The sequence below is a fragment of the Enhydra lutris genome, unplaced genomic scaffold (genome assembly GCF_002288905.1).
Source record: "Enhydra lutris kenyoni isolate GAN:26980312 unplaced genomic scaffold, ASM228890v2 scaffoldscaffold40, whole genome shotgun sequence".
NCBI classification, from domain to species: domain Eukaryota; kingdom Metazoa; phylum Chordata; class Mammalia; order Carnivora; family Mustelidae; genus Enhydra; species Enhydra lutris.
Window position 1 is genome coordinate 18,430,105 of NW_019154124.1, and position 25,361 is coordinate 18,455,465.

The 25,361-nt window shown below is 38.9% G+C and overlaps 1 protein-coding gene across 2 annotated transcripts in view; it reads right to left on the reverse strand.

Moving 5' to 3' along the window:
- Positions 1 to 25,361, reverse strand: part of LOC111155284 (mitochondrial ribosomal protein S27) — an 87,556-nt gene that overhangs the window by 19,249 nt on the left and 42,946 nt on the right. Inside the window, exons 5-6 of one of the 2 annotated variants that reach the window (XM_022515417.1) lie at positions 22,472 to 22,485; positions 8,954 to 8,981 (exon numbers count right to left, since the gene is read on the reverse strand). The exons of the other annotated variant lie outside the window; for it this stretch is intronic. Coding sequence (XP_022371125.1) covers positions 8,954 to 8,981; positions 22,472 to 22,485 — 42 coding nt within the window. The remainder of the gene's footprint in view (positions 1 to 8,953; positions 8,982 to 22,471; positions 22,486 to 25,361) is intronic. 2 annotated transcript variants of the gene reach the window in all.

A 25,361-nucleotide genomic window follows, 5' to 3' on the forward strand; every position in this document is an offset into this window, starting at 1 on the left:
CTCCCACCGCCCTCTTCGAAGCTCCATTCTAGCCCATCAGTTTGCCCGTCTCCTTTTGTTTCCTGTAGCTGCCCACATGGCTTTAAAAAGCCGAAGTAGCCCAAGCTGAGGTGTGTGTGGCAATGGTACCCGCAAAGGAATGAACTAGAAAGGTATTCTGAGCACTGCTCTTGCCTCAGGTGTGCACACACTGGTGGTACCTGGGGCTGGGGCGACTCCTTTTGCCTGCAGGTCCCTGCCATCCCTGCCACAGACTAAGGGAGAGACGAGATGCTGCTGTGAGGGGGGTGGTTAAAGAGCTTTGTCTTCCTTTTTCTGTTTATCTGTTGTGATTCAGACACATCATCAAATGTCGTATCATGTCAGGGGAGGTCCCCATCTTTTCTTTAATTGTTCAGGAAGCACATCAATCTCCAGACTCTATAAAAATCAAACTGTTTTCTTAAATAAAAAAGGTAAGACAAAAACTTGGAGCAAAAGGATTTTGTGCCATATTTGAGTTGAGGATACGGCTAATACCAGTGTTTTTTAGAAGCTGGTTATTCAATCTGCCACCTGCTATTTCCTGCCATCTGCTATGGGGATAGTCTCCTGCTGAACAGGTTCTCTGCCAAAGTAAAAGCTGAGAAAAAGAGAGGAAGTGTGAAGTAGTATTTAATTTAGGATATTTATTAGTGCTTTGGTGAGAAATTTGGCAAAAACAAGATCTGAAGATGTTTTATGGATACAGAGTCATGTAACCCTCTTTTGACTTCTGAATATCTTAAATCTTACTGGAAATTATTTCTCACTCTTTCTTTACAGAATTAACCCTTAAAAAGCAGAAAGAGAGATGGGACACCTGGCTGGCTCAGTCAGTGGAGCATGTGACTCTTGATCTTGGGGTCATGTATTTGAGCTCCATGTTGGGGGTAGAGCCTACTGAAAAAAATTTAAAAAGCGATGCAACTTTTTATAAAAAGGACAGAAAGAGAGAAATATGTCAAATTATGTTCTGGGTGAAAATGACCTAGCCAGAGTAAGTCACTGTATAGGTGCCCAAGATACTAGATCTAAGGAGATCTTCTGCATAGAAATGAAACAAAATATATGTTAGTAGTTCGTGCTTTCCCTCACATTTTAAAGTCAACAGTTGAGCTATTTGAGTTCCTCTCCTTATTAATCTGAAACATCTGAGATTTAAAGTATAATGGTCAATTATTTTAATTTTTAAAATTTTAATTTTTAAAGAGAGAATTCAAGAGAATTACCAGGTGTACTGCCTAAATGAGGGTGATGCTGCTTGCTGGCTTCTAAGCCCTTGCTGGGCAAGGAGGGCCATGCTGCTGGTCCAGCACTGACTCCTCAGTGCCTGACACAGTTGGTGGCCCACAGGTTTTCAGCAAATAAAAAAAGAGCTTTGGTCAACAAATGTATAAAATGCTATTACGTGCTGATCCTTTTGCTCATATCTAAGACATATACAAAGAACTGTAAATTCCCTGTTTGGGGCATTTCTAATTTCATTACAAACACGAAGTACACAGACATAGTTCACAACACTACGAGGTAGAACACAGTAAGTGTTAAGGAGACACAGGGCATTGTTAGCTGCTGGGAAATGTACTGGGTAGCAGTGACGGTTAGGTTCCATCCATTTTTTTCTTTAAAAACAAACAGAATTAGAAATGCCAATTACTTTCTCTACCCAAGATTATTTTAAACCTAAACCTCATTTTAAAATCTAATCTTCTGCCTTAGGATGTCTCCAGTGACTACAGAACTTGTGACATTTCTTTCTGATAGACTTTAAACAAGAGCACCATGACCAAATCCAACCAAACAGCCTCTTTATTTAGGCTTTAAAGAAAACAAAGATTAATAGGACCTAGGTTTAGACCTTCAAAGTTCAAATTAAAATTTGTTTAAAGTCGTTGTTAACTGTCTGAGGCTAACGTTCATATGTGAAAGAACAGAACAATTTTATCTTCTCAAAGATCTTGTCTTCTCACACTCGGATTTCTTAGAAGCCTAGAGAGAAAGTTAACTCAAGACTTTACACAAGGATCTCAGAACAGCGGCCTTTGAGAGATTTGTCAACTGACCCTCAGGGGTCTTTAGTTATGTCCACTGTCTCCCTCATCCTGGAACAGAGCTACTTGGTATGATCTCTGCTCTCTAAGACCTAGGAATCCAGAGACACAAACATGTCTAGGACATGTTCAACTATGTGAACAAATTAAATCAACTTGGGAATACGAGGGAATCACTTACACCGATTTTATGAAATATGCTCCCTAAACTGCAGCTCCTGCACTTCCCAAGCAGGCAGCATACGAACTCTTTTCTAAGTCCTTATCGGTGTTAAAAAAGAAATTAGGACACAAACATATGTGTGTTATCTAGCTGTCTAGAACATAAACAACTCAAGCCATTGAGACAGTAGGGTCCACCCCACTCTGGATGGTGTATTTGAGGACTTGTCTATCAATGACTTTTAAGCAGTTCAAACAGATAAACGTGGGCCCTGCTCAGAACTGCCAGTGGTAATATGATAGGCAGGTAAGTCTCTGGAAAGGGTACTTGTCTGGAACGATTCTATGCACTGCTGGAGGAGCATTCTCCCGTTTAGCCAGGAGAAAGGCAAAGACACGAGAACACAACTAACACATTGATTTTCCAATTTGCCTGCAAACAGACTGGCTTTTGTTCTCGCCTGCTCTGACCACCAGCCTGGCAGATTACAGGCGGCCACTGTCGGGAGTCCCCTCTGTGCCCTGTGCCATCAGCTGTTTGCTCACCTCGACAGAAGCTTTATTATTATCCAGGCCAGCAGGCTGCCAAGCTAGACAAACCGTGTGAGTGTGGAAAAGATAAACAAATGCAACTCAGATCTCCCCAACAATGCCCGTGCTCATGGAGGCCACGGATATTCAGAGTTTCCAGCTTAAAAAACATAAGTAAACTTACAACAATTCTAAGGACATGAGTATTTTCTGGAGTAAGGACATGAGTATTTCCTGGGAAAAAGGACAGAATGAAGACGTGCATTCTCAACCTCTACCTCTAGTTCTCAAAGTTGATATCCCAAGGCCAAGGACACTCTGTCCACCGTGCTAAGTGGCATTCCAGGTGAAGACATAACTGGCCTAAGAAGCCAAATCATGGACAATCACATGGCAGGAATTGGGAAGCTTCCTCTCCTCAAAATCAGGCTATATTCAGGACTGCTCAGGGCATTCGCCAGCACCATGGCTCACTCAAGATTAATGTCACCAGGAAGGAAGCAGAGAATCACAGGCTGCAAAACTGACTGGAGGCAGAAGTCTTTGATACCCCAGAGATTTTTGTTTATAGGGGAGGAGAGGTTATATTAAAGAAGTCAAGAGTGAAAAGCAAAACACCAGACTTACTGTGATTACACAAAAGGTACTTTACTGTGTGAAAAAGTCACATGGTATATCCTATCTGTAATCAATTTCATCATTTCATTGAAAAAAAAAATAAAATAAAGGGGGGAAACAGCCTTTTCTCCACAGGGTTCATCTAAAGGTTACTGCTGAAGGCAAAAGCGAGGATGTTCATCAGCTCTTCAGTACAGCAAGTAAATGTGCTTCTGGCTGGGCAGGGCTGATGCACAGATGCCAGAGCCTGGAGCTCTGCGGCTCCACCATTTCACTGCAGCACTGGCTCTTCCATATGAATGAGCAAGCTTTCCACAACGTTTATCTGATTATGAGAGCCACCAGCCTTAAACACACACATGTAGTTTCCTCTCCTCCCTAGTGAATTGCGTATCCTGTGGCAACAGGCTTTCCAGATGGAAACCTCAGCTTCTGGGCTGGGCGGGCACACATGGAGGCGAGTGAGGGGCCAGGGTGAAGAGAGGAAAGAAAGAGTGCCAAGAAGAAAATACATCTGGCTCCAAAGCCTGTCGTGTGGACTGGGACTCTTATCAGTGAAGCAAAGTGTGTAATTATTAAAAGGTCTGAGCACTTCCCTGAACTAGAACCAAAGGGTAAAAGGGTGCCCTGTGACTATTTAAGCCAGAATCTGATTCAATCACTGCTACTGACTTTCTCATTCTAAAAGGATAATTAGTTTCTTTTGCAAACTTCTGGAAATTCTGCTTTCATCAATTATTAATTGCACCCCCAAACCCATAAAGAAAATCAAGTTTTGATAATTTTCTAATGACTATTATATTTTTGCCAACTGTTTAAAAAGGGAGTAGGGTCTAATATAGGAACTGATAATAAAGACACAGTACTGTAGACTTTAAATCTCTTCCCTGCTTGAGATCCCAGAGTCTTATTCTTTACAAAGGAACCTTCAGTTAATTTTAACTTTCAGCAAACATGTTCCAAGTGTACACTAAGAGAAGCATCAGGAAAAATAATCTGGTCTGAAATGATCCTCCCTCAAGTGGCCAACCAGTTTGGGCTCAACCACTGCCACAGAATTCATTATCTCCCTCACCAAGCAGATAAAAAAAGATTTTTTTTAAAGTTCTAATACTTCACTTTTGTGAAGGACAGGCTTACAGGAACAGGATGTACAAACAGTAAAACTCATACTTTTCAATGTATGGGTTTGTAAGTTTTGACAAACATGTCCAGTTGTGCAATTACCACCACAATCAAGATGGAAGAACAGTTCTGTTACCCCTACAAACTCCCTAATGTCTCCTTTGTTGTTAACCTCTCCACAGTTTGCTGGTCAATTTCAGCCAATTTTATATAGACAATCTCCTCAAGTCTTTTTCTAACCCCACAGTGATTAATTTATGAGAGGAAAGCAAATATGGTAATAAAACTACAATTTCTATCAGTTAGTTTATAATTCATATCCTGCCAATTTCCAAAAAGAATTTGAAAAAATTAAAACCCAGTATGCATAAGACCTTCTGGTATCCTTGTTTGCCATTCTAAAAAGGGTGATAAGTAAGTGGATTTTTGGTAGAGAATAACACAGGCATAGAATTTTGCAAATGTGAAGTGCTAAATAAATGCAGTATAATAACACATTTTTTGAAGTGAAGATGGATAACAGAGGGACTCGTTAGATATCAAAGTCAAAGTCTAAATTTGTCAGACTCAGGGCTTAAAAATGAGGTCATTAGCATTTCACCTGGAAACACAGTGGTATGACATATCAGAAAGTAGGAGAAGTACTCCATTTTCCATGTCCTCTCATGGAATAGGAAGAAAGCAACGACAAGATAATTATGGCCCCCAATTCTTATCTCTTTCCCTTCTCTCTGACCTGGTTATTGTTTTGCCAGATCGGCCTTTCTCAATCTAGGAAACACATTTTTTATTCATGACGTACATTCCAAATAGCTACCCTGTGCCACGTGATCTATATTCTTATCCTATTGGTCTAACTCAATTTCCTTGAACTCCAATCTTAAAAATGACATCTCCCTCTTTCTGATGCAGAAAGAACACTTACAGACTGACTATGCTCTGCTGTTCTTTCTCTTAAGGTATTTAAAGGTAAGGAGCCAACACCAAATGTTCTTTGTCTGAAACCTGGAATGCCATTTTTATTAGCCTCCAAAAGGTGATGCGTATGGATGACAGGAGGATTATTTGTGGGAGAATAGGACAAGAAAATATATTTACAGTGATTGCTGGGTGCTTCCTTGCTTGCGATGGTCCTACAAGCAGAAAATGGCTGTCTTTGTGACCAACAATTCACCTGCCAGTGAAACTGCACCCAGAAGCACCTGGTGGGGCTCCTCAAGCTACTTTAAAGCTGGACACACAGGTTAGCTTCACTCCTGAGACACCATCACTGGTGGGCAAGGTGAGGCTAAGGGGAGGAAGAAGAAGTTCTTTTAGCAAGGAACAGGAAGTTGAGAAAAACTGGATCTTGGGACCAGTCCTATTCATAAAAGCATATAAAGTTGTGGGAACTGGCTTGGTTTAGGCAGAGATAAGGGAAATATTTTTGGTTTTCGGGAGGAAATCTATGAGCAATAAATGAGCCAGTTTTAAAAAGATGCAAACATTGCCTGATGTCTTCTATAGTTTGGCTAGGAACTTCAGAAAAACTTCTGCAAAATCATGAATAATACAATGACTAAGACAGGAAAATCACATATATTTATTAGTCACTGGCAGGGTGTACATATGAATAGTTCTGAGGAAGTGGAAGGTGAAAAACAAAATGGAGAAAAACAAAGGCATAGAAATTAGAATTTCTAGAGTATTCTTGGCTTAGTAAAGTTGTCAGGATTAAGTCTGCCACAAAAGAAATGAGCAGGCAAAGGCCCCTGGCCCAGGGGATGAAGCACACCAGCAGAAAAGCAGAGAAGAATGAAGCTGATGTTGAGCAGATTTATATGTGTTTTTGTGTGAGGTGATGGATTTCTTCAGGGATATTTCTGAGGGAAGAGAAGCTCAGCACTAATCTGAGTTTCTTAAGAACCAGATTTTCTTTTTAATGAAGAAAAAAAGCACATCCGTGTTTTAAACATTCTGATTCTCTAATATATGGAAAAGTTAAATTCCATAAGATTCTCTGTTTATATCAAAAGGTAATGTTGGATTTACTGCAGTTATAAACCCAAGTTCACAGCTAGTTTCTATTTCTGTAACTCCGCTGACTTCCCGCTAATGCTTTTAATCTCTTATAAGGTAGGAGAGAACTTTTCTATCCCTTCATGTCCTATAACAGTAGGTGTCTGATGATTTGGCAACAGTGGCTAGGCCTGCTCAGAATGTATAAATCCCAATAATGTACATTGAAAACATAAGTATTATTTATAATGAAACAGTAATCCATTTCCAGTTTTGAAATTCATCTTGCCTATAAACAGATGAGACCAGGAGAAAACGTTACCTCTTTTTGTAGAAAGCTGGAGGAGACTAGAGATGGGAGAAATGTGGAATAATGTGGTCATTCTGAAAAGCTACCTACTCCTTACTTCCTCTGCCTCCTGTTTCCTTCCCATCAAAAAGATCCAAGGATCTTTTTGCAGTATAGTAAGTTCAGGAAAAGATAACCTGAAGGGAGAGGGAAACCACAAATATGAGGACAGAAGTCAGAATACACGGGTTCAAAGAACTCCCCTAACAAGTTCTAAACCAAGAAACTTAAAAAGACACCTCAAGTGTCTTAAGGAGACTCTGAAAACCATCTAGGCTAAGTAAACTGGGGATAGGGGAAGGAAGAAAGCTGATATACAATTACAGAATCTATAATTTAGTGCTGGTAGAGACCTTCAAAAGCCACTCTGTTCTCTGAACTATTTATTGAGAAGTTACTATTTTTACCAAGCCCTGTACTGAGTGATATGAGATTGTCTGGTACAATTCCTCTATCGATGAAAAATCTTGGTGTCTATTGAGATGAAAAGATTTGGTCTGTAATAGGACCTAAACTAGACTCTTCACTCTTATTATTCCACCAATGCTTCTCAATTATTTTATTTGTAGGACATCTTTTCAAAGCATCTCCGGGGGCACCTGGGTGGCTCAGTCAGTTAAGCAACCGACTCTTCATTTTGGCTCAGGTCATGATCTCAGGTTCCTGGGATCAAGTCCCGTCTCAGGCTTGGTGCTCAGTGTCTGCTTCTCCCTCTCCCTCGTCCCTCCCCCTTCTCATCATCTCTCTCTCAAATAAATAAAATCTTTATTTTTAAGGTATTTTTTCAATATTTTATTTATTTATTTGTCAGAAAGAGAGAAAGAGAGAGGGGAAGCAGCCGACAGAGGAAGAAGCAGGCTCCCTGCTGAGCAAGGAGACTGATGTGGGACTCAATGCCAGAGTCCTGGGATCACGACCTGAGCCGAAGGCAGACAATTAACCAACTGAGCCACCCAGGTGTCCCTCAAATAAATGTTTAAAAAAAAAAAAAGGAAATAAAAAGGCATTCCTACAGTTTGACAAAGGTCTCTAACATACTGAAAAAATAAATAACATCTTTTAAGAAAAGATGTTATTTATTTGAGACAGAGCATGTGAGCACATGCATGCAAAAGTAGGGACAGGGGCGTGGACAGAGGGACAAGGGGAGAGAGAGAATTTCAAGCAGACTCCCAGCTGAGTGTGGAGCCCGACACAGGGCTTGATCTCATGACCCTGAGATCATGACCTTAGCTGAAATTAAGAGTCAGACACTCAACTGACTGAGACACCCAACTCCCCAAATAACATCTTTTCTAAATTTAGAAGCAGAATTCAGAGAAAAATACTCGAACTGTAAAACAGTTTTGGAACTGCCCTGAACTAGCTGTTTGACTTTGGAAAGTCACTTGATCCTTCAGGATTTAAATTCCTGTAACTGTAAAATGAAGAGGTAGGATTATCTGGATCATGAACTCACATGGCCACAGGGGCCGTTCAGTTAACAGAAATGCACGAAGAACAATGTGAGAAAATAGATGCAAAGCTGCTCATAACGATCAAGCAAAGTAGCTACTATTTTTACAAACATAAAATATGAGCCAAACAAGATATACTAGAACTGTGGACTGGACCCAGACCTCCTGAAACTCCTTCTGGCTCTCAAGCGTAATGACTCTGTGGAATAATACACTTAATCCACTCATTAAAACGTCAGTCATTTACACGTTTCTAATACACCAGAAAAATGGCAGTGATACAAATAAGTGAAAAACAAGGAAAAACAAGCAATTATTCAGCCCACAGCTGATTCAGCTCTTTTCCACTATCCTCCACTCCCCTACCAGCTAAACATCATTTTATCCAGTTTGGGCAGTCAATATAAATTATTATGGGAGCAGTACACCTTGCAAAATGGCCTCTAAAATTACAAGATGAAATGATAAAACCACTAAAGTTGAACTTAAGGTCCCGAAAGTAGATTTTAGCTAGAGATCAAGTCCTGCAGGAAATAAAATTTTCAGCAATTAACTCCTCCACTAGTATTTTCTACTCTAATGAATACTTATGTTCAGTTTATATCTAGAGTCAGCTGTCCAAAGCAACTTTCCTATACAACACAGAATTGTTTTGTATGTTGCTACTTTCTCCTACTCCTTAAATAAATTCCTGCTAAGCAGTCATAACTACCCAATCAATTCATTCATAACTAGTTTTGGTATCAAACCCCTATGATCTAGTTATTTCTATGGCAGAAACAGTGGAACCCTTTAAAAAAGGGGGAGTGAAAAGGGGATGATGATAGGGATACTAAGTTGTTTGCCAGTTTCTGGAACCATAAAAGGACACAATCAATTTTTATAGCTGAAAAGAAAAGAAATTTGAAAAACTGAGATTTAGACTTGTCAGTGCAACTGGTTTTCAGGAAGCCTAAATTTAACGCTTATTTTAAAAAAAAAACCACCCTTATTTACATATGAAGGTAGAAAAATTAAGGTGACCTTTCCTTTTTCTTGTGCTGTCAAATGGTTAAAATCAGGATGACTACATTTATTAAGCAGGTCCCTTATATAGCTTGGGGAGCCCTGCCATATTAAAACCAACTTAAAAACCAAAAACCAAAAACCAAAACCTGAGTATTTTAAATTCTACAAACAACATAATATACTAAGAAAATGCCTAAGAATATCCAAATACAAACTTCATTCCATAGGAATGCTATGGGTCTGAGACAACTCCTTTTAATATGATAATCCTAAGAAAGAACGATTACAAATTTTCAACAGCAAAGAGCTAATTCTTTAGTAATACACTAAATACAATGATCTGGGTTCAACTGTTACGGCTGGCAAATCTTCCATAAAACCACCATGCTACAGCTAAACAAAAGCTCTCAGGCTGGCCCAAAAGGAGGGAATGAACAATTTGAAAAACATCTTTATTCCCTGAGAAAATTTTTTTAAAATGTCTGAAAGCTGGGAGAGCTGTCTCAATGTGACTGCAGGCAGCTCTCCAAAGTCCCTCTGCTTCTCTAACTATGAGTCATAGGGAGAGGAGAGAGCATCTTGGCAAAGATACAGTCTTTCCTCTTTGGTTCCACCCTCCTGTCCCTTTTATTTTATTAAAAAAAAAAAAAAAAAAAAAAAAAAGCTTTGATAGATAATAGTTAAAGATTCCAGATTCCAGACAGGCTTAACTGAAGAAGTTTGAACACCAGGGAGGCAAAATATCATTGTAGGAGTCTCTATTGTTTGCCATTGTGAGCCACAGACGCAGGGAAGCATCTTCTGCATCCTAAAAAGGGCTGGTCCCATTGATCATGTGTCAGATCATGGCTGTGCTTTGTGGGAGAGGAGAGAGAAATGAACTATGAAATACCTCCACTTCCCAAGCTTCAAAAACATCATTAGCTCATATGCTGGACGATTACAGCGAGCTGGAAGGGGCAGGAGCATGTCCTTTATGAGTGCACATGAAGTGGAATTTCAACTGCAGTAGCTGGAGGCCATCCATCTGTACATGGCTGCTACAATGCGTGCAGCCTTCAGTCAACAGACACAATTTTTCCTTCCCTAATTTTACACAAAAAAGCAAGAGAGCTAGTTTTTTGTTGTTGTTTGTTTGTTTGTTTTTAATAAAAAGAGAGCAACATTAAGGAAAAGCTGAATGTTGAACTAGAAAGAGAAGAGTTTTACTTGGGGACCTACATGGAGCCACTTATTATAACAGAATGGAGCATTTGGTGTTGGCAAAGCTGTTCTCTTCTGCATGTGCTCATCCACCAACCTACCATGAACCAAGATAGTACGCTGGGCACTAAGTGACAGAGATAATAAACACACATACTCGTTGGCTTCCGTGACATTAGACTGGGATTATCAAAACACAAATATTTTGTGAGCATCTAAAATAAGCTTAGGTTAATTCATTACTATCAATGAAAATCATCATTTACTTAACACTGATTATTTCATAATGCCCTGGTACTAAATTTTTAAAAATTGGCTCTCAGAAGAGAAGTGAATCCAACTTTCCTCTCCTCTTCTTAGTATGTCTTTTTCTGTTTGTTTTCTTTGGATATATTTAAGAAATAAAGTATAAAATATTATTGTTAGAGTCTATTTGATATAGCACTTGATGGCATTCTGTCTAGTACTGCTCACTATTTGCTTTAAATGTGTTTTGTTCTTAAGACTAAGGTCTACGGCCTTTGGGAGTGCAGAAGTAGGTAAGATACAAGATTTGGCATTAGGTGGACTTCATTTCTACTTTACAACTCCCAGGAAACAGACTCTAAACTTGAGGATGCTAACCTGTAAAATGAGTAAAGTTGTTAACACCTCCTGTGGCACAACTCTGGATTGGTATGAGCATCGAGGAGATGAGACATGTAAACTCCTTAATATAATGGCTAGCACACAGCCCTTTCTGACAGGCTGGACAGAGCAGCTGACAGTAGCCACATGCAAAAGGACACTGAGTTAAATGTGAACTCTACTGACTATTCCCTCCACTTGGGCTGTGACTTGCAAAGTGCTAGGCACATATAAGCAGCAAATACCTGACTGTCATCAGCCAACTGGGAGGGGACAGAGTAGGAAGGACAGGGTAAGAGGGTGAAGTGTCCCGTGTACCTCATTCCCCTAAAGACAACCTCAAGGGAGGAGCTGGAAGGCAAACCAAAGGGGAGAACAGAGGTTTTTCACAATCACAGAGATCAAAGCCAACCAGTATGGGGTATGCCCATCAGTCTGATGGCTGGTAGTAGGGTCTCTGATCTTATTTATGATAGAAGAAGGTCTAGGCAGAGAAATGGGAGTCAAGAGATGACCTAATAAGGAGTTAATTTACCTATTACTGCTCTTCTACCCTTGGAATGTTTTTCACAATCTTGGCAAGCCAGTTACAACACAACAGAGATTATGCCTTGAGTCCTCTATTGGTTCAGTGCCCACCAGCGTCTGTCTGGCTGGACTCAATAACTAAGGAGTATGAAATGCCTTCTGAAGATAAACGAACCACTCAAAAGAGAAGCTGCCAAGCACTGCTCATGGCTCTGATCTACGCTCAGGGCAGAATCTCAGAGGAAGATCTATATGGGGCATGCCACCCATCCAAGCCTCAGAAGTAAAGGAAAAGGGCAACAGAGGCAATGCATTTGCTGCTGAGCAAGCTGCTATTCCAGCCTTAATCTTTCCCCACTCATTTGCCCACCCCCAGAAGCCACGCCAAGAGGATGGAATCCTCTTTTCCATCTTTTATGCACTACGAGTAACCCAAAAAGACTTTAAGGCTGAAAGCTCCCATTCCTGCCTGCAACCCAGATGGAGCCATCACCCTTTTCACAACCTGGACAAAGCAGCTGACTGCAGCCACATGACAGCAAAGTGCCACTGAGTTAATGGAATATCTATGAAAACAAATATACAATAGTTTTTTTCAAGTTAAAAAAAAATGTGAATACAACCAATAACTGTGTTTTAGGATCCTATGTTAAGCTAGGCTCAAAAGTGAGATAAAGACATAGCTGTTGCTATGGTGGCCACAGTGTTTGACTTCTTTAGGATTTCCCATAATCCCATGCAAGTCTAGAACAGTCTCCTTTATTAGTAATACTTATACTAACTATATTTTTAGGAGTGAATCAATGAGTACTTATAAACGGGTGCAACATACTGAGAAGCATGTTTTTGAATACTTAGATCTTTTTAAATTTAATTTTCAAATTTTGAAAAAAAATTTTATTTGAGAGAGAGAGAAAGAGAGGGAGCATGAAAGGGGGAGGGGCAGAGGGAGATAGAGAATCTCAAGCAGACTCCCTCCTGAGCATGGAGCCCAATGTGGGGCTCAATATCATGACCTGAGCCAAAACCAAGAGTCAGACGCTCAACCGACTGAGCCACCCAGGTGCCCTAATATCTTTTTTTTTTTTTTTTTTTTAATCATACTGAAGGGAAGCTTCCTTTTCCTGAATCAGTTTGTGCATGTAACTAAGAATGATAAGAAGGATCAAAATATATAATAGCATCACTAATTAAAAGGTACTCAACATTTCCTATGTGCATTATCCTCAGCACTTTACATATACATTTTCGTTTTTATAGAGTAGGAAACAGAAAACTGAAAAGGATAAAATCTAGCCTGAGAGCTTGCAATAAAGCCAAGACAGGTGGTTTTTATTTTTACTACAGTGTTTGAAAAAGACTACTGGTGGCTGTTGAGCATCAGTAGTTAGCTTCATTTAGACAGCCAGCTTTACAAAAAAATGTGTCACTCTGAACACGAGAATCACACTTGGCACAGCAGGGTGTTCCTATCATGAGAGGAATGTAGAGGAGAAGACAACAGGTTCTTATACCAGGGTAGCCTGACAGGGTTAATAAGTTGGGTAACCGCTCACCAAGACCCACCCCAGATCTTTTCTCGAGTTGTTCAGATTCCCCAGAGAGGACTCCTCTAGGCTCCTCTCTGAGAGGGATAATAATCCTTGCATCGCCAAATCCAGAGTCCTTCTGGTTCAGTCTCTCCAGAAAGAAAATCATCAGTCTTCTGCTAGGGTTGGAGAGAAACAATCTGGGTGTTTCACTACGTGTTATGAAAACTTTCCATTAATCCTCTTCCCTTGCTGCTTTTTCTTTATGAGATTTTGTAGGGTCCTACAGGATGGATGCTCTTGCAGCCAAATTTTTTCTCCTGCCAGCTTCAGTGGTAGCTTTCTCTTTCTGCTAAGTGTGTTACCTCCTGTCCATGTATTTTACAACTTTCAAAATTTCGTTCCTGTTGACTCCTGTTCTCTTTATTTTGTAGATTTTTTTTTAACCTCTTATTGTCACGTTTGTGGATGTTTTATAAGGGAATGGAGCTAAGAACTTATGTTCAACATCACGTTTAATCAGAAGACTTCCATAAGCCATTTGATCTCTGTGAACTAGTCAGTGGATTATATAATCACCTGAAAGCAATGATGGAAAAAAATGTACTTCAAACATTCAAATCTATTTCAGCAGTAATATTCTCTGCTTAAAGAAGAACACATTTTGAGGAAGACACTTAACTCTCTTGATTTCCACTTCAATAAATTACAGAACAAAAGGCTAGATCAGAGAACAGTCCTTTAATGACCCCATTAACTCTAATATCCTTCAACAAAGGCCCAAAATAAGTCATAATGCTATAACATGAATTATTTGTTCAATCTAAAATATTTTATTGAAAACACTGTGCACATATATTAAGACCCTAATATGTGGATGGTAAGTTAAGTGTTAAAAAATATTAAGACATGGTCCCTAAATTGTAATATTCTCTCTTTTTTTCTGGGGATAAAAAGGATAACCACATGTAACAACATTATTCACGATTACTCAAAAAAGGAAACAAAGTTTAATCAAGCTTGGCAAATTCTCTTTTAAGAGGGTAGAAAATTCAGAAAAAGGTAGAAAATTATGTAATATTGCAACAATGTCTTAAAAGATGAAACTTCAGCCATATTCATAGAACTTTCTCTGCTCTGATGATTTAAAAAAATGATTTCTCTATATATGAAGGGTCAAGAAGCTAAGGGACTAGATCTCACAAAACTATGAGACCAGTACAATAGGAAGGATCTAGCTCAGGCTGAAGCACCAAGGCACTTCTGTGTCAACTTTCTGATAAATTAGGCAGCATAGCTGATGCCAGAGCCCAGGCTCCTGGCATATCGATATGGAGATCTCTATGTATCAGAAGAGAGGGAGAAAAGATCACCTGTACTTATTATCCTTAGGGTTCAAACAAAGTTAACACCATTTCCCCCACTCCTGGAATTCTATACATGGAACCCCTTACTTTACATGTGAGGAGGAGAGCTGCCGTCTAACAGAGGTAGGAAACTGCCGGACTGTAGTGAATACGGTCCCGCATGAGAATGAGGACCAAGGTCTCCTCTTTCGCACACTGTGGAGACCCACAGGCATGCTGGCACAATGCAGCAATAAGGCACCTGAAAGCACCTGCTTCCCCGTGCACGCAACGGAACTTCTCATTCCTTGCAAATGCCACACAGGATGTGACATTACACACAAGCCATGTCACTAGGTGTATTTTACTCTCACCAATTCAAGGGACAATAAAAACCCAAAGGGTTTTTGAGTTAAAAATTATACTTCAGTGAATTCAGGTCTTTGGAAAGTCAGGACTGTTGCATATGTTTAATAATCTTGTGCTTTCTGGCTACAACTGTCCTTTGCTTTAGAGAAGCACCTGCTGCCAAGAATGTGAAGGTGATTTTTAATCACTGAGTCAAATAAATATGTGAGATTTAGTACCTCTATAAAGAAGAGCTTATCCTTCACACTGATAATGTAATACATATATTGATATGCATTCACTAAACACATATACATCTGAAATAAGGATTGCAGACGTGGACAAAGGGCTAAAGCCTATATATTAGTCCAGTACCCATCTGTCTCTGGTATAACATGAACGAATACTAGGACTTTCCCGCTGCCCAGGGCCATGCCTCGAGAGCTCTCCTCTCGCAAGGCACTCAGATGACAATACCGACACAAGGTGTTCAGTCACAAAAGACTGCTCAACAGTTTTTGAACTCTGACATTTTTCCAGTCACTGTGTTCATCGCTTTCTAAAGATTATTTCATTTATGTATCAGAACAGCTCTATGTAAAGTAAGTATGCTATTATCTCCATTTTACAGATGAGGAACCTCAACATCAAAAGGTTAGATGACTTCCCCAATGTCAGGCAATTAGGATGAAACAAGGCCAGGATTTAAACCCAGACAGTCTGACTCCAGAGCTCTTGATCACTGAGCTATACCGCTTGATACTATAATCGGGTGATTTTATTTTTTAAAAATTTTATTTGTGACAACATTTTATTATTTTTTTTAAGTAAGCTCTATGCCCAACGTGGGGCTTGAGGATCTTAGGGCTCAGGACCCTGAGGATCAAGAGTCACATGCTCTACCAATGGAGCCAGCCAGGCGCCTCTAATCAGGTAGATTTTAAGGTAAAATTTCTATTAACTTTCTACCAAAAGACTGGGGCTTCATAATGTTTCAATCAGGGTATCAACAATGACGCAGGAGGTTCTATTCCAATTAAGATTACCCTCTAGGAGGAGTTTTCGGCTAGAAAACTTGTCATTTTCAGAAATTAGAGATAAAATCATTCGGTTTGAATTATACTGAATGAAAGTCACTGCCCTTTCTCTCCTGGTCCTGGAATGCAAAAATCTAGATGTTTAGCAAGCTACCTCAGCCCCAGAATTTCCACTATTATTCACTAACGACAATCAAATGTCACCATTTGCTATTACATCTCTTTCAATTAGCAATAATCGCGCCTCAAATAAACCTCATTGGCTACGATACTGCCACTGCGCAAAGCTGCTATTACATCTCTTTAATGACCATATGCATCTAATGAGATCACAGACATGGATATCTGGGTATATCTGATATTTTCCATGCATAATGGAATTCTATGTTTCATTCCTATCATGTATATACATATACTCATAGATAAGAAAATGCTATCAAATGGAATACTATGCACCTTATATTTAAGAAGCAGAGCTACATCCATTCCAAAAACTTAAATACCTAAAGGTATTAATAAATAAATAGGTAAAATAAAATTTAAGAGAAAGGGTAGAGACTTAAAATAAAATTTAAGAGGAGAAAGGACCCAGGCTGACTTAGTGGCAAGACATCCTATTGTGAGAATACTGTAGAGCTCTTAAGGGATGCTTCCACTTGTCCATTCACCCCCTTCACCTTCTTCATTATTAAAAAGTGGGCTCGCAATGATAAGGCAAACCTGCCAAGAGCTCTTTGACAGTTTCATTATGTAAATTATATTAACTGAAACTTCATGTATTGCCCTCTCGCTTTTCTCCCAGCTACTCAAGGCATTTTAGCACTGTAGTGGGCGTGACTGCAGAAATGCACGGGTGAGGGAGAGTGAAAGTGGTTCAGAAAGAAGCCTCGCTGAGACAGGGGAATTATTCCATGTGCTCTGATTTTAGGCATCTGCCCAAGTGAATCTTAATGAGTCTACAACAATGCGCATTTTCTCATAAAATGCCCACCAATCTTGTACTCACACCTCTATGCTAACTCATGCTCTGTATCAGAGCTCCAGAATAAGAAGAAAACATTAAGAGATTCCTTTAAGTTCAATGCATTCATCCATTGATCATCAGAAGGTAATACTATTCTTACAAGATGCTGTGGTATATCCTGTACAGAACAACCAGACATGCCATTCTTGGTAACCTCTGGATTTAAAGGCAGTCCCTAAAATGATTTCCTAAAGAAATACAAAGATAAGTATAAGAGATAAGTAAAACAGATGTACAACTATATGTCATTTACATACCACTGACAGGAAGGAAACTCAACCACCATAAGGTATCCCATGTACATGAAACTTGGGCTTTGATTCCCTACCCTCCCAACCAAATGCTATTTATAATTTGGTGGAATTTTTATATAGCTGTACCCTATTACAAATAGCTTTGTAACTCTGGGAAAATCTTTTATTCCTTCTCTCTTAAGCTTTCCAGCTCTGTAAATTACATTATTTTGAACAGCTCAAATAGATTATGAGTCTATAATATAACCCTGCTTTTGGAAGACTATAAATACTTCTATTATTTTTTCTCCCCACATGAAAAGGACTACAGGCTCCCCCAACCGCCCCACTTCCCCACTAATAAGTCTTTCTCTTCTCTCACTCTAGGACAATAGAGAAAAACTGACCACCAAGCCCACTACACTTACCCACAAGACTGAATTAATTGACTCTGGCCTGGTGGTAGTTCTACTGCTCCCATGGAGAGGTATGTGCATTGGTTTAATGGTTAGTCTGTTTCATAACACCAAAATTTCATATTCTAGGCTGTGGTGGGAAGAAAGTTAGAATCACACTTTTATGACACTCCAAATGCAGTAGTATTTCACTTTTGTTAATATTTATTTAATGTGGTTTCAAGTGGTGGTGGTAAAAAGAGATTTTAAGTGGCTGTCTCAGTTGAGATGGAATTTTGTGATTATGTAGAGTAGCAGAATGCACTGCTTATTCACCCAAGGATTTGGTCTACAAGAAGTTCAAAGACTTGGAGAGTGACTAAAACTTACAGTCCCTGCCACCAGAATATCTTCAGAGATCAAGAGTCTAAGACAAACAGAGATGGATGGCATTAAAGACACCTGACCAGAGAAGCTGGTGGGAAAGCTCATGAATCTAAGTGAATGGATCTGCTGCTTCAAAATGCACTGGTGTGTACTGTGTGATATAAAGAAGCCTACTATGTTTGATTTTTGTTTTTAGAAGTTTATCAAGTAAAGGGGGACAACACATTTTATGCTTTCTAGGATCAAGGCTGAATATGAGTCATTTTGATTGATTTCAATGATTTCAATGACCAGAAAGACTTTGGATAGAAATGTAGGTAATAAAATAGCTTACCTAGATGCAGAAAACCATTGAATCTGTATCTCCAGCCCAAATATGGCCCACAGCTGCAGACCCATATAGTCAATTGCTTCCTGGACATCTCCATTTGGATCTCACACAGGCTCTTCATAGACAACATATTCAGAACTAAGCATATCTACTTTATTGCCCTCTCTCAACTACATTTAAACTTTGTTTTCTTAATCTTCAATGATCTAAGATTACTTAAATTACCCAAAATGCATCACCTGAATTCTACTACGAGACCTCCTGAATCTCTTAGCTCTATTCTACCCAGTTTAAAAGTCTAATTCTTCCAGTGGCTTCTTTAAAAGACCGCATTTGAAAGCCTTTCCTTTTTTTTTTTTTTTTTTTTTATTTGACAGAGAGAGATCATAAGTAGGCAGAGAGGCAGGTAGAGAGAGAGGAGGAAGCAGGCTCCCCGCTGAGCAGAGAGCCCGATGCGGGGCTCGATCCCAGGACCCTGGGATCACGACCTGAGCCGAAGGCAGCGGCTTAACCCACTGAGCCACCCAGGCGCCCCCCCCCCTTTTTTTTTTAATGGCAAGAAACTATCTTTTCTGATATAAATGTAGTGATTTTCTTGTAAATTCAGTCAGTATATAAGTACAGAGAAGTAAAAATCACCTGAATCCTCACAACCAAGAGCCAGTTTTCCACTATTTAATCAATCCTCTAGTCATCTAACTAATCTCCTAATATTGGGCATATTTCATTACTAAAAACAAAACTATAGCTAATTTTCTTGACCCATATATAGATTTTTTCCCTACAATAAATTCTTTCCAAAAAGTACCAATTTAAGTTACTCCCAGAGTTTGTTGAGAATGTCTGTTGCCATCAGAATGAATACTGGTCAACTTTTAACCATCTTCAATATGACAGGCAAAAAGTACTTCATTATGCTATTTGCATATTCGACTTAACGCTAAGGCTGAACCTCTTTTCATATATGCTTACTGGGTATTTGCCTTCCTTGTTTCTGGAACTGCCTTTGTACTTCTTTCCTATCGTATGTGTATCTTTCTATTACTTATAGTTTAGAATTATTAAGTTTATTAATAAAGAATCAATTTTTTGTTTTGTTTTTTAAGATTTTATTTATTTATTTGATAGACAGAGATCACAAGTAGGCAGAGAGGCAGGCAGAGAGAGAGAAGGGGAAGCAGGCTCCCTGCTGCACAGAGAGCCTGATGCGGGGCTCGATCCCAGGACCCTGAGATCATGACCTGAGCCGAAGGCAGAGGCTTTAACCCACTGAGCCACCCAGGCGCCCCAAGAATTAATGTTTTAATTACTCTTTTTTATTTTTTTGCATCATATTACTTAGATTAAGGAACTCTGTATTTTACTTTTTAGATGTTCTTATGGACAAATCTGTTGTCTTTTACTGTACGATTATTGACATTTATGTCAAGTCCAGAAAGGTCTCTATGTATAAAAGATTACAAAAGCATTTATATATTTTATTTTTACATAGTAAGAAGGTTTCAGTTTTTAAATTTAAATCTTTAGTCACTTGGAATCTATTCTGGTATGAGGAAACAGGAAAGCGTAATGAGTATCTTCACATTACATCTTTCGTAAATTATACATCCAGTCTTCCAGGCATTGATGACTGTATTACCTTGTTTTCTTTCTCCTTTCTATCTACTGATTCCTAATTTTAAGATAATCACACATACGTTTTTTACTGTGTTCTGAGTGAAACAAAGCTCCACTTACAAAATATATCATAGAGAGAACAGTTTACCACAATATAATCAGAAAGGAAAGAGGGAATCTCCCGCTTCTTATCCTACAAACTTAAAAAAAAAATCTATTTATCTTCTTGTGCTAAAAACAGTACAGAGATAAAATGGCTGGCCATTGAGAGAATGTGTAAAATCACTACATCATAAAATATGTATCTGATATAAAAGAATCTTCATCTAACAGTGAAGCAGTCAAGTAGTCAAAATGTTATTACAAGTAATTAGATGGTTTAAAATATACATGAAATACTGAGCAGGTGTTTCCAGGGCAACAAAACACCAAGTTTCAGAGTACTTTCTACAATAATTAACTAAATCTTTTACATTTAAGTGGCACCTTCCCCATGCTTCTAAAGACTGCTACACTGGTGTGATTAAAATGTGATCAGGAAACTATAATTTAAAATATGTATCTTCATGCTAATCACTCATGGGAAAAAGAAAACAAAAGTAAAAAACTTAGTGCATTCTGGATGCTGTACTGCACTTCTGTACTAGATTATGAGAGAACAGTAACAGTAGAAGAACTGAAAAAACAAAAACAAAACACCCCTCACTTTTCAGCAGCAATAGCCCTGATACTCATGCAGTATTTATGAGTATTATAAGAGAACTGCTAATATCCCTAACATGAAGCAAAACAAGGATTGGTCATAATTATCCACAATTTCTTTCTTGTCCATTGCCCACTCCCTGCACTCCATCATGGCCTTAAGATAAATGTTACATATATCTTATGATATATGTAACATAAGATATGTTACATAATGTTAAGATAAATGTCCTACCTACATCTGTAGGCCAATTCCAGTCTGTTGGCAGTGGTCAGTGTATTGCTGTACTGAGGAGTCTAAGGCCATGTCGCAACAGCTGAAATACGCCCATGATCAAAGAGTAATAAGCACAAATATAAGTTATCTGCCATACCTATAAAATACCACTCTCCTCTGCTCCTGAAATCCTTCCATTCAGCAAGTTCAAACACATACACCCATGCACACTATACTCACTAAGTTCTATTTGGGAAAAATGGTATGGCATAATGGTTAAAAAAATTGGGTTTTAACTCTCTGGCCTAGCTTTGACTCCATGGCCAGCTACTTCCTACCTACCAGCTGTATAGGATTTCAGGCAAGTCACTTAATTTTTTCTGATTCTTGATGTCCTTATCTACAAAATGAGGAAAATAAAAGTTCCACTTTAAAGGTTTTACGGCAACTCAACCAGTAACATACGATCATGTGTCAGCAATGAGGGCTATTATCACCTCTACTAATAATAGTGTCATTTTCATGGGGCCCATTATCTTGTAGAATCCTCTTCCCTTTCCCCATCAGAAAAACAAAACAAAAAAAACCATAAAAAACGAAAAACCCACACCTATACACAAACTCAGAAAAAGCATTCCAAAGCTCAGTAATAACAATGCAGCAAACAATAAATACTAACTAGATACTAGGCTCAGATGAATGCTAGAGACACAAAGACAAATACGACAAAGCCACTGCTGTGCTGCTGCTGCATACTCCATTAGAAGAAAACCAAGTGTTATACGAAAATCTACACTCTAGTCAACATTAATGAACAAATTCTCCATAAGGAACAAGAGTAATGAAAGCAAGTAGACAGAAGAAAAGAAGAGAGCTCCAACCCACTAATGGGAGAGAGAACGTATACTTCACAGGAATTCTCCCAGGAACAAAGTGGCAGGCCTTCACGCCTGCTTCTCATAACTTGTGTGACAGTGAATTTTACATCAACTTGATTGGGCCACAGGGTATTCAGATATTTGGTTAACCTTATTTTGGTATGTCTGTGCAGGTGTTCCTGGATGAGATTAACATTTGAATCAGCAGACTGAAAAAAACAGATTGCCCTCCTCAGTGTGGGTGGGTCTTATCCAATCTGTTAAAATCCTGACTAGAACAAAAAAGGCTGAGTGAGAGAAGATTCTCTGCTTGCCTAACTGTCTTTGAGCTGGGAACAGCAGTTTTCTCTCGCCTTTGAACTCAGACTGGAACTAAACCATTGGCTCTCCTGGGTTTTCAGCTTGCTGGCCCAACCCTGCCAGCAAGGTTGTCACTTCCCAGCCTCCATAATCACATGAGCCAACTTCATACAATAAAACAATCTCTCAATCTCTCACCCTCTCTCAATACACACATATATTTATGATAGGATATAAATAATGTAATAGGGCATTTTATTCAACAGAACCAACAGGAGATACACACACACACACACACATACATACACACACTATAATATGGATGAACCTTGAAAACATCTGTGTGTATGTGTGTGTATCTCCTATCTCTGGAGAACTCAGACTAACAGAATCTGTAAGTACTGACTGAAACCCCTATTTGGTTCAATCATTTTCATGACTGGGTTCACCGCATTGCCCACCCCTGTAAAAACCCAAAAGTTAGGTTTCTGCCCTTTGGCTACAAGGTACCAAGTTTCATGATATGAAAGGCACTCTGGTTTGTAACACCTCTTTAAAAAAAAAAAAAAGGCATTTCTCCTTGATCATCTCCTAGGGCTTTTCTCTATCAGTAACACAGTGAACTAAAGAACATTAGACCGTTAAGGTCTTTGAGGGTAGGCACTCGTCAGTATTTGTGACAGTATCCAGTTTGTGCGTAACAGGAACATAAACTCAAAATGGATCAGTGATCTAAATATAAAACTGAAAACCATTAAACTCTTAGAAGAAAACATGGGGTAAATCTTCATGACACTGGATTCAGCAATGGATTCTTACACAGAATTAAAAGTATGAATAACAAAAGAAAAAACCCAGATGATTGGAAATCATCAAAATCAAACTTCTGTGCATTAAAGGGCATTACCAGAAAGGCAAAAAGACAACATTCAGAGTGGGAGAAAATATTTACAAATCATATATTGGTAAGAGTTTAGTAAGAATATATAAAGAACTCTTACAATTCAACAACAAAGAACCTAGTTAAAAAAACTGCAGAGCAGTTCAATAAACATTTCTCTAAAGAAGATATACAAATGACCAACAAACACATGAAAAGATGCTTAACATCATCAGTCATTAAGGAAATGCAAATCAAAATCACAATAACACTCATACCTACTAGGAGAACAATAATAGAAAAATGGAAAGCTGGTGAGTTTGTGGAAAAAATGGAACCCTGTACATTGCTGGTAGGAAAGGAAAAAGGTTTATCCCCTGTGGAAAATCTGGCAGTTTGGCAGTTCCTCCAAAAGCAAACAGAGAGAAGCCTGGGTGGCTCAGTTGAGCATCCATCTCTTGATTTCAGCTCTGGTCATGATCTCAGGGTCCTGGGATTGAGCCCTGGGGCAGGCTCCGCACTTGACAGGGAGTCTGCCTAAGGATTCTCTCCCTCTCCCTCTGCCCCTCTTCCTGCTCACTCATGTGTTCTCTCTCAAATCAATGAATCTTTAAAAAAAGCTAAACGATTACCACACAATCCAGCAATTCTAGGTACATACCCAAAAGAACCGAAAACAGATACTCAAATAAAGGTACACACATATTTGTAATGGCACTATTCACAGCAGCTAAAAGGTGGAAACATAACCTCCACCAACAGATGAATGGACAAACAACTGTAGCATATTCTTACAAAGGAATATTGTTTAGCTACAAAAAAAGGACTGAAGTATTGATATATGCTATAATATGGATGAAATGTGAAAACATTATTCTAAGTGAAAGAAGTCAATTACAAAAGGTCACATACTGTATGATTCTATTTATATGAAATAGAGAGAAAAGGTAAGTCCACAGACACGAGAAGTAGAGTACAGTTGCCCAGGGTTGGAGAGAGAGGGTCATGAAGAACAATTGTTTCATGGATACAGGGTTTCCTTTCGGAGTGATGAAAATGTTTTGGAACTAGATAGAGGTGGTTATTGCACAAAATTGTGAATATACTCAATGTCACTGAATTGTTCACTTTGCTTAATTTTGGAAAAAAAATGGTTAATTTTTGTTATGTAAATATCATATTAAAAAATACAGAGTGTGTGATGAGTTGAATGGTGCTTTCTCCCCTCACCTCCCCCCTGCAAACACAATGAAATCCTAATCTCAAGTACCTGTGAATGTGACCTTATTTGGAAATAGGGCCCATGCAACTGTAATCAATTTAGGATGAGGTCATTAAGGGAGTCCTAGTCTAATACAACTGATGTCCCTAAAAGAAGACAGAAGACAGACAAATACAGAAAGGTATGTGATCACAGCAGCAGAGATTGCAGTAATATATCTAAAAGCCAACTCCAACGATTAACAAAAATACTAGAAACTAAGAGAAACGTATGGAACAGAGTCTCCCTCAGAATCTCTAGAGAGAGCATGGCTCCTACTGACACATTCATCTCAGACCTCCAGTCAGAACTGTTAGAGAATAAATTTCTGTCATTTGAGGCTACCTAGTTTGTGGCAGTTTGTTATAGCAGCCCTGTGAAACTAACACACAATGCACAAGACAAGTAGCTAATAGGCTTAGAGACAGAAACAAGGATAAAGCCGGGAAAGCAACTAGATTTTGAAGAGTCCAGACAGGAAATTTAGAGTATCTCTATGGGGAGAACTGGGGGAAAAAGTGCTTAAGACAGCAACAGAAGAGTTGCAGATACTCATTTATTTATTTAACAATTATTGAACACGTATTGCCTGTAGGGTACTTTTTAATGCTCTTTGCTAATTATCATTTTATTAGACAAGGTTTACTCAAAACGCAGATAACCTCACAATTTGATATTATCACAAAGCTAGGCCACATGTGACCAACGTAACGTAACCTGAAATACAAACTCAGTGCTACTAGAGTGCAAGTCAGAGGATTATCACTGGCTAAAGTGATCTGAAATGGGATCATGGAGTCTGGACACTTAATATTTGGCAGATTTTTAAAGGGAAAGCAATGAATTCCCAGGGTAAAGAGCAGGGCCCTGTTTACAGAGGAAATATAATTAATACTTGTTAAACAAACTGAATGAGCCAGGAACAATAATTCCATAATGTAGGGTTTTTGTTAGGGATTAGTGGTATCAGCCTAGAAAATAGGTTGGAACCAAATTATATAAACAGTCTGGTCTACCCTTGAAATATGTAGCATCAAGAACAGGACTGAGCCATAAGGGGTGGAAAGGCTGGAAAACCATTTTATTCCTCCTCTAATGTCTAATCTAGTAAATGATAGTGGACCTGCGATGAAAGTCAGAACACATGAGTCATGCAGCTTTATCACCTCAATAAAGAAAGTTTATTTGGACAGATGTC